Genomic DNA, 13,855 nt, shown 5'->3' with positions numbered 1-13,855 from the left:
AATAGCACCCACGTAATTATACCGAGACGACATCTCATCGTGCTCACTGCGGACGTGACATTCAAGACTCTGCTCGTGTGAGCACAATGTGCATGAACTTATGCAGACTATTTTAGAGAAATTGAGATTCTGACAGCCTTTGCCTATATGCGCAAAGAGGGACGTGCGACTCGCATCACATTTGACTGAGCTTACGGTACGCTGGGCCGCATCAGGGAAACGTAACTCATTACACATGATTACAGAGTGCTACGAAGCGCTCCTGTAGCACGATCTAACCCGCTGATGCCCTGGATACCAATCTCCCGGCAATCTTCGCATCATCACGGGGGATTCGTATGCCCGACTATGGTGTAACTGGTTGATGCTATGTAGGTTTAGTTATACAAACGGAACTTGTGCACAGATTTATTGCATTTATTGATGTAGGTTCTATGCGCATCAGCGGGTTAGATCGTGCTACAGAGTGCTACGGAGCGCTTCGTAGCACTCTGTAATCATGTGTAATGAGTTACGTTTCCCTGATGCATCCTACAAGGAATATGACTTTAGCATGAATCATTGTACTGTTGTCTTTAATCCAAGCCTTCGTCGCGCTATCGATGTCACAGAAGCGCGAGTACTTACGCCTCGATTCAGCGCCCAGGATTGTGACGCCCACATTTTTGATCACATCACCACTTCAAAATAAAACCGCGCGGACACCGCAGCGAGCCCTGTGGCGGAGGGAAAATAACTCTGGTCTTCAGCATCAGGGAAACGTAACTCATTACACATGATTACAGAGTGCTACGAAGCGCTCCGTAGCACTCTGTAGCACGATCTAACCCGCTGATGCAGGCCCACTGGGGGCGAACACGAGTTTGGAAGAGTATGGCACAGGTCTTCCCCGAAGGCAAAATCTCCAGAGATTTACGAGCGAGAGAAGCCAAATCATCCCTTTACTGTGGTAAGGGCCTAGACCGATGATCATGAGACAGACGGCTTATCCGTTTGTGAACGAAAGACAGGCATCCCAGCGATTTCTTCCGCGGTCATAGCACTGTTATCACTTACAACTTGCTGGCAAATTGATACTCATGTTAACATAGCATTCTCTCCCGTCCGAGGTTCTTCAGTTCCCTGGGTCCTAACCAATCAAACTCAAGATGTTGACCACCGCGCTGTCTCAACTTACATATGATATCTATATCACTTCCATAGTACTCTACATGCATTCCCAGGCGGCGTGGGACGTGGTACATGTGAAATCTGCAACGATGCCATTATGCTCAGACAACTGTTCTGCATCCTGCTGTCCTCGCCGACACTTCAAGTATCGACGGTCATCCTCTTCCGACATAAGGAACACCAGTCGCCCTACGTAACAAGTTAATATCCAGAACCCAAGAAAAACGGTTGCACACTTACATGATAGTCATCTCCAGTACCGTGACAGACGTAGGGAGACTTGCAATGTGCGCAACCGCATCCGCAACGTGTATCGGATCGAAAGTCGGTTCAACGACTCTGCGACCATCAGGCTGCAATGCTCCTAAAGTGTGCCCTGCAGCCATCGACGTGTGCGCATTTCCTGGTAAAACCATCGTCGCATCAACCTCCTCCAATATTATCAAAGTACGCACCGATGTCAATCTGCGTCACAGAGATGTTGTACTTTCGCCCCTCGATGGCGATGGTCTTAGTTAAACCGTGCACGGCGTGTTTGGAGGCTGCGTATGCAACAGAATGAGGCCTTGGCACATGGGCAGCCAATGAGCCATTGTTGATGATTCTCCCTGCATAGGGACAATGTAGATCAATACACTGCGGTTTCTCATCATCCAGCTTCACGAACCTCCAGTGGGTTCTTGTTGCTTGTAAATCTTGAAAGCTTCGCGAACGCAAAGGAATGAAGCAATAAGGTTGACATTAACGACCGATGTGAACGTCTCGAGCGGCATCTCCTCGATGGGGCTCGCCTTGTCAGACAATCCCGCATTCTGTTACATCGTCAATGCACGACCAAAATGTACCATGTACCGAAAACCGCAGAAGAAGGGGCACACCACTCACGTTAAACAACAGATCAAGTCTGCCGAATTTCTTCATGGTCTCCTCGAACAAGCTTTTTACAAAAGCTTCGTCTGTGATGTCGCCAGCAACGAGAATACATGCATCGGGATTTGCACAGAGGGATCTTGTCTCTTCGAGTTGAGCTAGCCTTCGAGCAGTCAGCGCCAGGCTCCAACCCTCAGAAGAGAGCTTGATAGCCGAATGGCGTCCGATACCTGAAACCGGAAGTGGGTTTACGCACAAGTGCAAAGCGCAATCAATACGTACCAGAGGATGCCCCTGTAATCACTGCGACCTTTAACGATGTCATTGGAAGGGTTGGTGTATGAAGTTGGGGATGAAGGTGGCTGTTCTGTCTGTAGCTTGCAGCGCGGTGCGGATTTCCGTCCTGGCCGATATCCGGAGCCCGTATGCATACATGACTTTGTCAGTGAGAAGAACAACCAGGCTCGAGCTAATAATACTGGCCCGTGCGCAGTCTGATGACATTCATGCAGTCACGCGGCTTGGCGTTAGCTCAACGTGATAATATCTCAGAGGCCAATGCGATCAGTGTTTAATTAAGTTCGCTATATACGGAAATGCAACGGAAATGGAGAAAAACTTTCGAACACGTGCAAAGATCATCTCATTCGGCCTTCCCCTTGCCCTTGGAGTTCAGTCCGGTGCCGTAGACCAGCGAATCGACACTCCCTTTTCTCCCCTGAATTTCCAGAAGCGCACCCCATACGGGAGTCAGCAAAGGCAAAAACATTGCCACACGCTCTTGGTAAGCTGAATATGCAACAGGGTACTTTGCCTTCGATATCGACTCAGTGAAAATCGTGGAAGAGAAGAACAGACTGCAGAGAACTAAACATGGAAGGAAGGGTGTGAGTGATGCGAACGAAGTCGGCGGAAAGTCGAGCTTCGGTGAATCAGGTGAGAGGAGAGGGATGAGTGTGATTATGATCTGGTATGGGCGTTAGTGATATGCTTAACGGAATTGCGAAATGGAAGTATGCATACCCAGAAACTCTGTTCGCACAGGAAATTTGGGTGCCGTGACCAAGCCCATAAACCGCGGGTCACAAATCCGCGTTCAGCATCATGCTTGGTCCATTGAATTCTCGCGCCAGGCCATTCATTTGGGCTCAGCTTCCCGGAATGTTTAAAGGTTTGGAAAGAGTATTGCTGGTTATCTGAGATGAACTCGGCGAGGATGATGAGAAACCCCAGCGTTCCTAAAATATAATCCGAAGTCGAAAGGGGTGTGTGTGGTTGAGCCACTGCACGGGCGGTTGGAAGGCCCAAGAGAAATAAGATTATATTCTGCGCGATTGCTTATGCTGAGTTAGTAGATGTTTAGAGACCGATAGATAGTTGTAGCCGTACCGATAAACAAGAGGTTGAAAACTTGGAAGAGGAAAGGGGAGATCTTCTGTCGCAGAACTTCCCAGCGATAATCTTCATCCTTGCTATCAACATTTCTTAATTTATAATTGTATCATCAATGATGAATGAGCTTACAGGCTAAATAGACCACGTCGCCAAGTGTTGTAACTTAACCTACGGAGGGTGAGATTCACAAGTGAATATGACGAGGACATGTTACCAACCTGAACATCCACGTCACCTGAAGATAGTTAAGCAGGTTGTAAGAAATTGAGCAGATGAGATACTCACCACCAAACTTGCCATGACCAAGGCTCGTGGACTGAAGGTCTCCCTCAGAGATGCGGGGATTGTGTCAGGGGTGGAGGGAAAGAGGTAGGTAGGTGGAATGGATGGCCAAACCGGCAGCAAAGCATAGTATATAGTATATATGGTTGGGAGAAACGTCCAGACTCTATCCACCTGCGACACGTTGTTGGTGAGGATGGAGAGCACGTATGTGGTAGCAGTCATGGCCACACAGAATTTGACGGGCCAGACAAACATAGGCGCTTCATGCATAAGCACGCGCCAAAAATCCATGTCGATTGGGGAGTATCAGGCTGCGCAATTAATTCAAGTTGTCGTGCTTGTGGGTGTTGCGGCGAAAGAGAGAATTTATGTTGACAGGGGTGATACGCCGACTCGGACGGGCTAACCCACAGGGTTACATAATCATACAGGTTTGGACCTGACCCGCAGGATTACATAATTACATTACTGTCTACCATGACCACTACAGTTCTTTTCTCAACGTTTGCTCCATTCCCGACTCTTTCGCTCTCTGTTTCTCCAGAAACCCGATTCGATGAACTGTATCCTCTTTTGTGCACGCGCTATTCCGATCTCCCTGCTTCAGAGGACTTAAGAATTTCATCTCATGCTGGATCTGTCCCCACACCGGACACCCTCATCTCTGAGATTCATGGACAAGATGCGACTCTCATTACGTTGAAACTTATTCCCCGGCTCCGAGGTGGTAAGGGAGGTTTTGGTTCGCAGTTGCGTGCTGCCGGTGGTCGCATGAGTAGTCAGAAGACCAGTAACAATGACTCATGCAGAGATCTTAGTGGACGCAGACTTAGTACCATCAAAACTGCGAAAAGGTATGTATATTTAGTTGGTGCGGGATGTGATGTATTAAGCTCATAGCTCTAGGCTTGCAGACTACATGGGAAATGAAGATGAACGGAAGAAGGCCCAGGCTGAGGCCAAAAAAGCCAAGCTAGAGACACTCGAGAAGAAGATTGCAGCTGCATCAGGGGATACGGAGGCCGTTGCTGGCAAGAAGCATCGGTTCGATGATACAGAATACCTCGAGGAAAGTAGGGAAATAGTCGACAATGTCAAATCTGCAGTGTCTGCAGGTTAGTATACCGCATCCACTACGTAGTATTTGTGCTGACGTTTCAATTTACAGGTCTCATGAAGAAAAAGAAAAAGATGAAGACTAACCACGTTTCTAAGTCACCTGAGTCATCCACTCCTCCAAAGGACGCGATTACGGAGAAAGTGCTGAAATTACCGGCCGCACCTATTGCGATGCCTACAGCTGTTACTGTTGGAGTCGCCAGCGCGTAGTCCTTGCCTGTTGATATATCTTTTTGTAAATTACGCAGTGTATGGATAATGTATCCTCCGAGTTGTTGTGACCATGTGAATGGAATCATATTATTAGGCTTATCAGTCGGTTCGGTTCCCTGACACAACTCTAACAAAGTGGTCTCAGCTGTTTCTCTTACGCTTACATCTTGAGTCTCGACTACTTGCTGCAGGTTTCTTACGCCAAATACCTGTGATGCGCCTTTCACCGCGCATACCCGGTCGGGGGTGCCTGCAAGCAGCGCGGTTCTTCGCTACCAGCGTAGCCACTCCCCGAATTCCCCAGACTATCATTGAAAAAGTTGTCCAAAAGTACTCGGTTAGTCTCCCCGATGGCAAAATTGTCAAAGCAGGCGACTATGTCATGATTCGCCCGGAGCATGTCATGACCCATGACAACACGGGCCCTGTCATATCCAAGTGTGTTTCTTTTCTCCCCTCTCAAATCATTATTCATATGGCGCGCATGTAGATTCAAGTCCATAGGTGCAAAGAAAATTTTTGATCCCCGGCAGGCGGTGTTCACCCTTGATCACGACGTCCAGAATAAATCTGACAAAAACCTTGCCAAGTATGCCAACATTGAAGCATTTGCACGCGCACACGGGATTGACTTCTATCCTGCTGGCCGCGGCATAGGGCACCAAGTCCTCGTAGAAGAAGGCTACGCATTCCCGCATACCCTCACTGTTGCCTCTGATTCGCACTCAAATATGTATGGAGGCGTTGCTTGCGTGGGTACAGCCATCGTGCGCACAGATGCAGCAGCCTTGTGGGCTACAGGAAAGACTTGGTGGCAAGTCCCTCGTATGGTCAAGGTGGAATTTCGGGGAAAGCTAGCCCCAGGTGTCACCGGCAAGGATGTGATTGTCGCGCTTTGCGGGTCATTCAACAACGACGAGGTCCTCAACGCTGCAATCGAGTTTACTGGGGAGGGTGTCTCTGCGCTTTCGATTGACGACAGACTTACGATTTCAAATATGACAACGGAGTGGGGCGCACTTGTAGGCGTTTTCCCTGTCGACGACACACTTTTGAGTTGGTACGAGAGTGCATTGACGAAATTAGAGCAAAGGACTTTCGCCTCTAAATCAGTACCGCCCCCGCCAGAACACCCACGTATCAATCGCCGCAGTCTTGATGCTCTTCGTGCAACTAACCTTACGTCCGATCTCGGTGCCCAATACTCCTCGCATCTGATCTTCGACCTCTCTACTCTCGTCCCACATGTTTCCGGTCCTAACAGCGTCAAAGTCTCTACCCCACTTCCCAAGTTAGAATCCCAGCAAATTGCAATCCAGAAAGCATACCTGGTTTCATGTACCAATTCTCGTGTCTCTGATATTGCTGCAGCTGCGTCTGTTGTTGAGGGCAAGAAAGTTGCAGAAGGCGTCGAGTTCTATGTCGCAGCTGCGAGCTCTGTGGTGCAGGCGGAGGCGGAGAAGTTGGGGCACTGGAACAAGTTGATTGCTGCAGGTGCCAAAGTCCTCCCAGCAGGTTGTGGGCCTTGTATCGGGCTCGGCACGGGGTTGTTGGAAGAAGGTGAGACGGGCATCAGCGCCACGAACAGGAACTACAAGGGACGAATGGGCCATCCTAAGGCTCAGGCATACCTTGCCAGTCCTGCAGTAGTTGCTGCGAGTGCTGTCAAGGGATTTATCTGCTCCCCCAACTCTCTTGACGCAACCTCGCTTCCTCCTGCAGGCGCACCCGTCTTCTCCATCGCTTCTGGTTCTTCAGACGCGGCAGAGGTACCACAAGCAGAAGAACCCCTCTTCCCCGGCTTCCCCGCAGCCTTTTCTGGTCGCCTGCTCTTCGCACCACAGGACAACCTGAGCACGGACGCACTATACCCTGGAAAATACACCTACCAAGACGATATTACCCTCGAACGCCAAGCACAAGTAGTCATGGAGAACTACGACCCGTCTTTCGCAGGCAATGTCGCTACCATTCTCCCTTCACTCTCCGCATCAGATGAAAGCACCAAGTCTGGTGTGGTCTTGGTATCGGGGTACAATTTCGGTACCGGGTCCTCTCGCGAACAGGCTGCTACCGCGCTTAAGGCAGCTGGTGTGCCGCTTGTCATTGCAGGCTCATTCGGTGACATATTCAAGCGTAATGCCATCAATAACGGTCTTGTCTGCCTTGAATGTCCTGAGCTCGTCGCTGACCTCACTGCGACGTATGCCAAAGGAGGCGCACGCGGTGCGGGTGGACGTGAAGGCGAACTCACAGTGGATCAAGGGCATGAAATACGTGTTTCGATGACGGACGGGAATGTGACTCTGCGTGGTCCTGATGGAGAAAAGACCTACAAAGTCCGCACGGTGGGCGCAAGCGTGCAGGAGTTGTGGGTGTGTGGTGGGCTCGAGGGGTTCATTCTCAAGTCTATACGGTAATGTTGGTAGAGTATTTAGGTGAATGTATTATCTGTTTGTGTGTACGTCTTGTGCTTGTCTGCTGTCGGAGACATGCTATGTAACATTGAAAGACAGCATAGCCGGCGAGCTGCTCCCCGGTTGTTCAATGGTCCTGTAACGCCATGGAGAGCCTTGGATGCGAACCGTTCGATACATGCCAGTTCTGTTCGTTCCATCATCCAGTTAGTGCACTATTACAATGCCCTTCGCATTGTTGCAGCCACTTATTTTCCCTGCTCGCGTGTGCTGGTGACACAGCTGCTCTTCGATGCACAAGGTCTTCTCGAGTTCGAGAGCTCCTGGTAACTTGACCGGTCACCAGCAAATACAACTGGGAATCTCGTTTTTAACACCTTGGTGTTCGCCAATAGTCACAGATTGCCTCCGGCTATCCCAGACGATCTTCAGAGCTGTACATGGATGGAAAATGTACATACATCCTTCCCACTGACAGTTGTCGTTCAGTTCTACGCGCTTTCGACATAAAACATGCTGGTTCGTGGCACGATCGTCATCCTGGCGGACATATTAACGCAACGAACGCTTGGGAAGGCCCAGTCTTTCGGTGCGCGTCGTCCTTGATTGCCACGCACAGAGCGGTGATAACTCCCTCAGAACGCTTACTTCTTTACACATGAGATATGTCGAACTACGATGTGTTCTTTCCTTTGCCACGTGAAGAGGACATTCTCGAATTTTCACCCGAAGGCACTGTGGGCAGCCAAAGCGACAAATAGAGGCGACCACAATCGAGATGCTTTTGGCACTTTAAGATGATTAGAAAGCATTTGAATCTATTCCGATGCCACGTTCTGAAATTAATTGATTTGCATACATACCTCACTCGTACTGTCATTACTAGTCATAATCAATATCGAAACCTTCGTGAAGGACCAGAGTCTCAACAAGTGGCCCTCGAATCATAGATTGGAGTTCCAAATACTTCTGCTATCCTCAGGTCTCCATACCATGTTCTCGCCGTTGTTGTCGGTGCCATCAAACTTCTCCTTAAGGACAGCGAGCTTCGAACGGTATTCGTCTATGCCAATGTAGGCACCACACACGCGGCGCTTACCGTCAAAAGCGGATCGGCCATGAAGCACGCGGTGGTTGTCAATTGCTAAAAAAACGAGATTAAGCGATATGTCAGGCAGCCACAGACAAAACTCACTTAATACAGTGCCGGGACTGAGTTGGACCCAATACTCTGAATCAGGTTTCGTCAAGAGTTCGTTCCAAATCTTGATCGCTTGATACCTGGGGTTTTAGATTAAGTAAAGTAAAGTTCTCTAACCATGCAGCTCACTTACCATTCCTCCACTTCGTCTGGTAGCAAGTGGCTCATCACGCTTCTATCATCGTTATTCCACCGTATCTGCACAAGTTCTTTGGTGCGCGGGTGATATCGCAACGGGGGGTACATTGCAGGTGGACTCGGAGTGTACAGTGCTGACGGTTCTCCTGCTGCATGAGCTGGGATGGACACACGGGAAAGAAGATCGTGGAACTTTGGATGTAGCTCTTTCATGAGGGCGGCGACATAGTAACCATCTACGAGAAGTGTTGCTCCTCCAGAGCCTTCGGTATGTGATAGGAGATGGAAAAGTTGAAGGCCGCAGGGGTCTGTCTGTGCTGGCAATCAATCAGTGGCGCGACGAGAACTATGAGTATATTCCATACGAAATAGGTGTTATCGGTGTGTGCTCCTAGTGCCATTGTGGTGTACGCAGTGTCTCCCTTTGAAAGATCAGCAGTAAATTCCCAAAACTTCCCATCTAAGCGCATTCAGATCAGGAGTGAATGGATAAGGAGGGAGGACGCACACTGGGTTTCTCTGATAAAACCGATGCGTTCACATAGTTCCTCTGTGGCCTCAGGTGTTGCGGGGACCCCTGAGACAAAGCAGAAGCCAAAAGTTTCCTGCATGCATATGAGACAAGCACCTCAAGCTATCGATTTACACACAACATTCGTTAGCCACTTGTGCAGTCCCTTGTCGTCCATAACCTCGGTATAAGTCACGGAGGGTGGAGACTTCTCAATCTTTGATCCCCAAAGGACTTTCCTAGTGCGCGATAAGTACAAGGTACCGATTATAAAAGAAAATATCGCACCGAGTTGGCGTTGTTTGAAGAGCTGGATCGTATGTGTTGGCTTGTAGCCATGTCCATGGATATACCGACGAGTGAGATTCGGTGCTAGTTCCAGGCCCTAAGTAACGGATCAAGTCGTGTTGAAACCTCAGTTAAGCCAACATACAGATAACCTCGAGGCCATCTGTGGAGCCTTGTACATGCAGAGGTTTGATATCAGCTGGAATCTGCGGAAACGTCTCTTCTCAGTAAAGACACCATTACCGCCCTGCTGCAAGACTACCTCAAATGTGTTGAGAAGTCGCTGCTTTGTTATCGGGTGAAAACAGTCTGGGCATCTGCAGTGGTCGCGCAACCAGATGTGGTGACTGACAGTTTGCTTGTTCAGATCTCGGGAATTACTACGAGGCAGAAGGTCCATACAATCTAGACCAACGCTGTGGGCCCCACAGAATGGACACTTTGCGCTCATCAGCATTAGCAATAGGGATATCACTGTGAACCTTAGGTTCTGTGACGCCCAGCTGCTCTGAAGAAACCACTTCTCTAGTCGCCGCGGAGGAGATGGAACGACTTCTAGTCAGCGAGCCATGTGTCCAGCGCGATTCGAGTGTACTAGAGGTCTGATCGTCATGACCATGGAATGAGCTATGGATGACGGCCTAGAGATAATACGACATACTAGAATCCGAGTGAAAAATGATGGCCTCCCCGGTGCGGATCGAGAGAGATACTTCACAGTGCCACGGGGCCAACTCCGAAACGGAACGTGCAAATTTGTGAAGCCTACTCTAAGCATTGCCAGCAACGATAAATACCACAGCACGGGACAAATCGAAGACAAGGTATGATAATTCACAACCGAGTCGTTTAGGTCCGACCCGACTGGAACACTGTCACATTCCCCAAAGTGGAACGAACGCTCCTGTCAAGGCTGCAAGCTGCTCAAGCGCCTTGACTGTTTGGAGCTGTTAAATAAAGACAGAAGTGTAGAATGGCACTGTGGTTAATACTGCCATATTCCACAGATTTAAGAGAAATAATGTTGTACATTAGAAATGGTAGCATAGATACAAATTGGGTCATTTTAAGTTCGCTTTCTGGTACTTCGTTTTCTTATCAGACATCACTTGGATGATATTTCAATGTCTGCCTTTCAAAGACGGTGTCCAATGTTAACATGAACAGCCTTCAGGTTTGTATAGCTGGAACAAAAGGTCAGTAGAAGTCGCCGTACCATCATGTTGGCTCACTGTTCCAAGGCATATTCGCCAAGCTCGCGCCCAATGCCTGACTGTTTGTAACCACCGAACGGAAGGCTCAACTCAGAGGAGTTGTGACAATTTATCTATGACCATCGAATCATCAGCAGTCCTAATGCTAGCATGCTCGTGCTCACCCATGCGGTACCAGCTTCGATACTATGCGCGACTCGAATCGCTCTGTCTATGTCTCTGGTGAAGACAGAGCAAGCAAGGCCATACACAGTATTATTCGCTTGCTCGATGGCCTCTATGATACTCTGTTAACACTCGGATACATCCGTAGTGGGATGTGCCCACCCTCTTCCGTGGCGAACTTGATGATCGCAGCCACGGGACCGAATATCTCTTCCTGCACGATCTTCATATTCGACTTGCACTCCGTGAAAATGGTTGGTTGAATGAAGTAGCCCTCGTTCCCATGACGTTCTCCACCGATATGAACGGTTGCACCTTCCTCTTTACCAGACTTGATGTATCCCATGATCCGCTAATAAAAAGTAAGTAAAACCGCTCACTACATTATTAGGTAGGCACTCACGTCAAATTGCGTCTGCGAAACTTGTGGACCTTGGTAAGTGTCTCGCGCAAACGGATCGCCGACTTTCAAAGACGAGGCATGTTCAGTGAACGCCTTCAAAAATCTATCGTATATCCCTGCTTGAACGAATATGCGGGAACCCGCAGTGCACGCTTGTCCATGATTCATGCTGTGAGGAGTGAGCAAGAGGCTCGGCTACGATGCAGGTGACATACAATATTCCGTGTGAGACCCACTTTACGGTCTGCTCCAGGTCTACATCGTCGAATATGACACTGGGACTCTTACCGCCAAGCTCGAGAGTAATCTTTTTTAAATTAGTCTTGGAAGCCGTTTCCATGATCTTGCGCCCAGTCAGTGTGCTCCCTGTGAAAGTTATTTTGTCGACGTCCATGTGTTCACTGAGGGCTTGACCAGCAGTACTACCGTAGCCGCTGACAACATTGATGACACCATCAGGGAATCCCGCTTCAACAAACAACGGACAGAGACGAAGCGCAGTCAATGGTGTCAGTTCAGAGGGTTTCACGATGACAGCGTTTCCTGCTGCTAGAGCTGGGCCGAGCTTGAACGACAACATCGTGACTATTCACCGTCGTTATTCGCCCGCTGAATACGGATTAAATGAACATACGAGGGAAGTTCCAAGGAACTATGGCGCCCTGCAAGATGCTGAGTTCGCATACCTTCACCGCACGACAAAATGAGAGCACGAACCACCACTCCAACGGGCTCGTGACGCGTGTAAGCCAGCTTCTTTTCGTTCGTCTATTAGGTAGGTATATATTAGAATTGTCCTGACGGAGACATGTCAAGCCTTTCTAACCTCGATAGTTTTCCCTTGAATCTTGTCCGCCCATCCCGCATAGTACCTCAGGGCAGCGATAGAAGCAGACACATCACCATTCCGGGCCGCCCTAAAGGCTTTACCTGCACATGCGGTCACGTCACAAGCAAGTATATATGGCTGAAGTATCACCTTACCTACGTCCAAAGCCTCCAAGGCAGCGAATTCGTCAGCATTCGCTTCGAGGAGGTCTGCAAGTTTGCTGAGCATTCTACCCCTTTGTACACCAGGGACTTTCAAGCCCCAGCGCTCTTTGTAAGCCTTCCTTGCAGCCCGAGCGGCATTGTCGATATCTGCAGCAGTGCCAGCTGCGACCGAGGTTATGATCTTTCCATTGACTGCATCCACTGTCAAAGTTGATCAGGTATGAGAGGCTAATTGACCCACCCGGATTCACGACTCTAGATCAAATGATAAGGTAGACGCCGAGTGCGGTAAAGATAAGAACATACTCAATCGTGCCCTTCTCTACAGGTTCAATAAACTTTCCATTGATAAATAGGCCAGTGGAGACCGTTGAGGTGCCCTTGTAGCTCGGTGTGTCAAACTGATAAGTGAAAGAAGACATAGTAGTTGGTTGGTGTGACGATAGCAGATCACGAATCGAGCTCCCACTTGTTTATTTTACTGGGGAGTAACCTGGTATGAACCTAGTGACTGAATGAACGTGGGCCCGAGCTCAGAAGCTTGCATGAACACAACTCTATTTGTACGGCATGCCGCATGCAGGCTGATGTGGCATTATGTGGCCAGCTGTTATTGAACCATTTGATTGTCATGACGAACTATCTAGCCCTTTATCAAAATAGTTTGTCATCATTTGCCTCGATCTGTAAGCTCGTTGCTTACCTGAGTTCCCATAATCAGCATCCCGCGATAAACAAAGCGTGGGTTCTTCGCAACTCAGTTTATTTCATTTTATTTTGTGCTTTGTTTATCACTGCCTTTTGGCGTAACGGTTCAGGGACGACAGTCTTGACTACTTACACGATCTTGGCTCTCCACGGCTCTTGGTACATATTGAAGGATGTACCAGCAGCCATGGAGAGCCAACATCAGTATTACCTTTGCAGGCTCATTCGTTTTTGCTGGTGGTGGTATCTAGATCTACCAGTGATCACCTCTGGTGTCGTCCCGTGTTTTAGGCAAGTTGCGTCATATCGTTGAATATTTTCCGTGCATGACGCGAACATTTTGTTATCATACACGGGTTTAGTTAGCTGATTGTTGTGCGTCCATTCCTTACTGTGTAATAATCTAATTGTGTTCGTTCATTTAAGGTCGCCTCGGCATAATTTATCTAATCACATCATGCCCGAATCTTAGCCACTGACGACTTCAAACTCCACCACGCGTGCTGAGTGTGCACCCAGACCTGGTAGCAGATACAGACCTTCACTCAGACCGGCCATTTTAGACTCGTCCTCGACCAGTGACATTTTCATGAGTCCCGACTTCTGTGGGGTTATCGGCTACCAACAAGGTGTGCAGTGAATTCCTGAACGCATCAATTAGCATCAGTGGCAAAGACCTCAACCACCGCTCGGTAAACATATTCACTCCTAATCGATATTCTCAAGTCGAAGTTCGCCGTCCTCACGCTTGCCTATTCTGTGCTG

General features: G+C 48.9%; 6 protein-coding genes across 6 annotated transcripts; 2 read left to right on the top strand and 4 right to left on the bottom strand.

Annotated features, from left to right (window-relative positions):
• Positions 1-1,147: 1,147 nt before the first annotated feature.
• Positions 1,148-2,580, bottom strand: F5891DRAFT_1008794 (uncharacterized protein). The gene is made up of 6 exons (XM_041360556.1): positions 2,323-2,580; positions 2,056-2,270; positions 1,838-1,982; positions 1,626-1,778; positions 1,411-1,573; positions 1,148-1,359 (listed from the first exon to the last, which is right to left on the bottom strand). The coding sequence occupies exons 1-6, from the start codon at positions 2,363-2,365 to the stop codon at positions 1,326-1,328; spliced, it is 753 nt and encodes a 250-aa protein (XP_041230900.1). The 5' UTR covers positions 2,366-2,580; the 3' UTR covers positions 1,148-1,325.
• Positions 2,581-4,083, bottom strand: F5891DRAFT_1162140 (uncharacterized protein). Its single transcript, XM_041365282.1, has 6 exons — positions 3,721-4,083; positions 3,654-3,670; positions 3,565-3,603; positions 3,430-3,512; positions 3,064-3,377; positions 2,581-3,007 (listed from the first exon to the last, which is right to left on the bottom strand). The coding sequence occupies exons 1-6, from the start codon at positions 4,009-4,011 to the stop codon at positions 2,684-2,686; spliced, it is 1,068 nt and encodes a 355-aa protein (XP_041230899.1). The 5' UTR covers positions 4,012-4,083; the 3' UTR covers positions 2,581-2,683.
• Positions 4,084-4,186: 103 nt separating this feature from the next.
• Positions 4,187-5,150, top strand: F5891DRAFT_1102806 (telomere stability and silencing-domain-containing protein). The gene is made up of 3 exons (XM_041363608.1): positions 4,187-4,574; positions 4,627-4,835; positions 4,889-5,150. Exons 1-3 carry the CDS (start codon positions 4,198-4,200, stop codon positions 5,047-5,049), a joined length of 747 nt encoding a protein of 248 aa, XP_041230898.1. The 5' UTR covers positions 4,187-4,197; the 3' UTR covers positions 5,050-5,150.
• Positions 5,151-5,167: 17 nt separating this feature from the next.
• F5891DRAFT_1162138 (uncharacterized protein) lies at positions 5,168-7,601 on the top strand. The gene is made up of 2 exons (XM_041365281.1): positions 5,168-5,490; positions 5,543-7,601. The coding sequence occupies exons 1-2, from the start codon at positions 5,267-5,269 to the stop codon at positions 7,470-7,472; spliced, it is 2,154 nt and encodes a 717-aa protein (XP_041230897.1). The 5' UTR covers positions 5,168-5,266; the 3' UTR covers positions 7,473-7,601.
• A 660-nt stretch (positions 7,602-8,261) lies between these two features.
• On the bottom strand, positions 8,262-10,485 carry F5891DRAFT_1008785 (Trimethyllysine dioxygenase). The gene is made up of 11 exons (XM_041360555.1): positions 10,269-10,485; positions 10,010-10,209; positions 9,870-9,954; positions 9,753-9,813; positions 9,608-9,704; positions 9,459-9,558; positions 9,317-9,413; positions 9,174-9,268; positions 8,804-9,120; positions 8,665-8,750; positions 8,262-8,613 (listed from the first exon to the last, which is right to left on the bottom strand). Exons 1-11 carry the CDS (start codon positions 10,383-10,385, stop codon positions 8,414-8,416), a joined length of 1,455 nt encoding a protein of 484 aa, XP_041230896.1. The 5' UTR covers positions 10,386-10,485; the 3' UTR covers positions 8,262-8,413.
• A 130-nt stretch (positions 10,486-10,615) lies between these two features.
• On the bottom strand, positions 10,616-13,025 carry F5891DRAFT_1008780 (putative 1-pyrroline-5-carboxylate dehydrogenase). Its single transcript, XM_041360554.1, has 12 exons — positions 12,689-13,025; positions 12,624-12,637; positions 12,374-12,574; positions 12,216-12,319; positions 12,107-12,157; positions 12,024-12,051; positions 11,605-11,974; positions 11,390-11,558; positions 11,149-11,338; positions 10,986-11,098; positions 10,840-10,934; positions 10,616-10,791 (listed from the first exon to the last, which is right to left on the bottom strand). Exons 1-12 carry the CDS (start codon positions 12,802-12,804, stop codon positions 10,743-10,745), a joined length of 1,500 nt encoding a protein of 499 aa, XP_041230895.1. The 5' UTR covers positions 12,805-13,025; the 3' UTR covers positions 10,616-10,742.
• Positions 13,026-13,855: the final 830 nt, after the last annotated feature.

The sequence above is a fragment of the Suillus fuscotomentosus genome (genome assembly GCF_016647785.1).
Source record: "Suillus fuscotomentosus strain FC203 chromosome Unknown F5891scaffold_7, whole genome shotgun sequence".
NCBI lineage: Eukaryota > Fungi > Basidiomycota > Agaricomycetes > Boletales > Suillaceae > Suillus > Suillus fuscotomentosus.
Note: the sequence above shows the minus strand (reverse complement) of the source record. Positions and strands in the feature narration are given on the sequence as shown.

Coding starts and splice junctions, on each gene's coding strand:
- F5891DRAFT_1008794 (XM_041360556.1), bottom strand. CDS start 2,365: ATGACATCGTTAAAGGTCGCAGTGATTACAGGGGCATCCTCTG. Junction 2,271..2,322: donor GATTACAGGGGCATCCTCTG/GTACGTATTGAT, acceptor TTCCGGTTTCAG/GTATCGGACGCCATTCGGCT. Junction 1,574..1,625: donor TGTGACGCAGATTGACATCG/GTGCGTACTTTG, acceptor TGGTTTTACCAG/GAAATGCGCACACGTCGATG.
- F5891DRAFT_1102806 (XM_041363608.1), top strand. CDS start 4,198: ATGACCACTACAGTTCTTTTCTCAACGTTTGCTCCATTCCCGACTCTT. Junction 4,575..4,626: donor ACCATCAAAACTGCGAAAAG/GTATGTATATTT, acceptor TCATAGCTCTAG/GCTTGCAGACTACATGGGAA. Junction 4,836..4,888: donor CAAATCTGCAGTGTCTGCAG/GTTAGTATACCG, acceptor TTCAATTTACAG/GTCTCATGAAGAAAAAGAAA.
- F5891DRAFT_1162140 (XM_041365282.1), bottom strand. CDS start 4,011: ATGGATTTTTGGCGCGTGCTTATGCATGAAGCGCCTATGTTTGTCTGG. Junction 3,378..3,429: donor TTTCAACCTCTTGTTTATCG/GTACGGCTACAA, acceptor ACTCAGCATAAG/CAATCGCGCAGAATATAATC. Junction 3,008..3,063: donor TGTGCGAACAGAGTTTCTGG/GTATGCATACTT, acceptor CGCCCATACCAG/ATCATAATCACACTCATCCC.
- F5891DRAFT_1008785 (XM_041360555.1), bottom strand. CDS start 10,385: ATGCTTAGAGTAGGCTTCACAAATTTGCACGTTCCGTTTCGGAGTTGG. Junction 9,814..9,869: donor GACTTCTCAACACATTTGAG/GTAGTCTTGCAG, acceptor ACGTTTCCGCAG/ATTCCAGCTGATATCAAACC. Junction 9,414..9,458: donor ACAAGTGGCTAACGAATGTT/GTGTGTAAATCG, acceptor ATATGCATGCAG/GAAACTTTTGGCTTCTGCTT.
- F5891DRAFT_1008780 (XM_041360554.1), bottom strand. CDS start 12,804: ATGTCTTCTTTCACTTATCAGTTTGACACACCGAGCTACAAGGGCACC. Junction 12,052..12,106: donor ACGAGCCCGTTGGAGTGGTG/GTTCGTGCTCTC, acceptor AGCATCTTGCAG/GGCGCCATAGTTCCTTGGAA. Junction 11,099..11,148: donor CAAGTTCGCCACGGAAGAGG/GTGGGCACATCC, acceptor AGAGTATCATAG/AGGCCATCGAGCAAGCGAAT.
- F5891DRAFT_1162138 (XM_041365281.1), top strand. CDS start 5,267: ATGCGCCTTTCACCGCGCATACCCGGTCGGGGGTGCCTGCAAGCAGCG. Junction 5,491..5,542: donor ACGGGCCCTGTCATATCCAA/GTGTGTTTCTTT, acceptor GCGCGCATGTAG/ATTCAAGTCCATAGGTGCAA.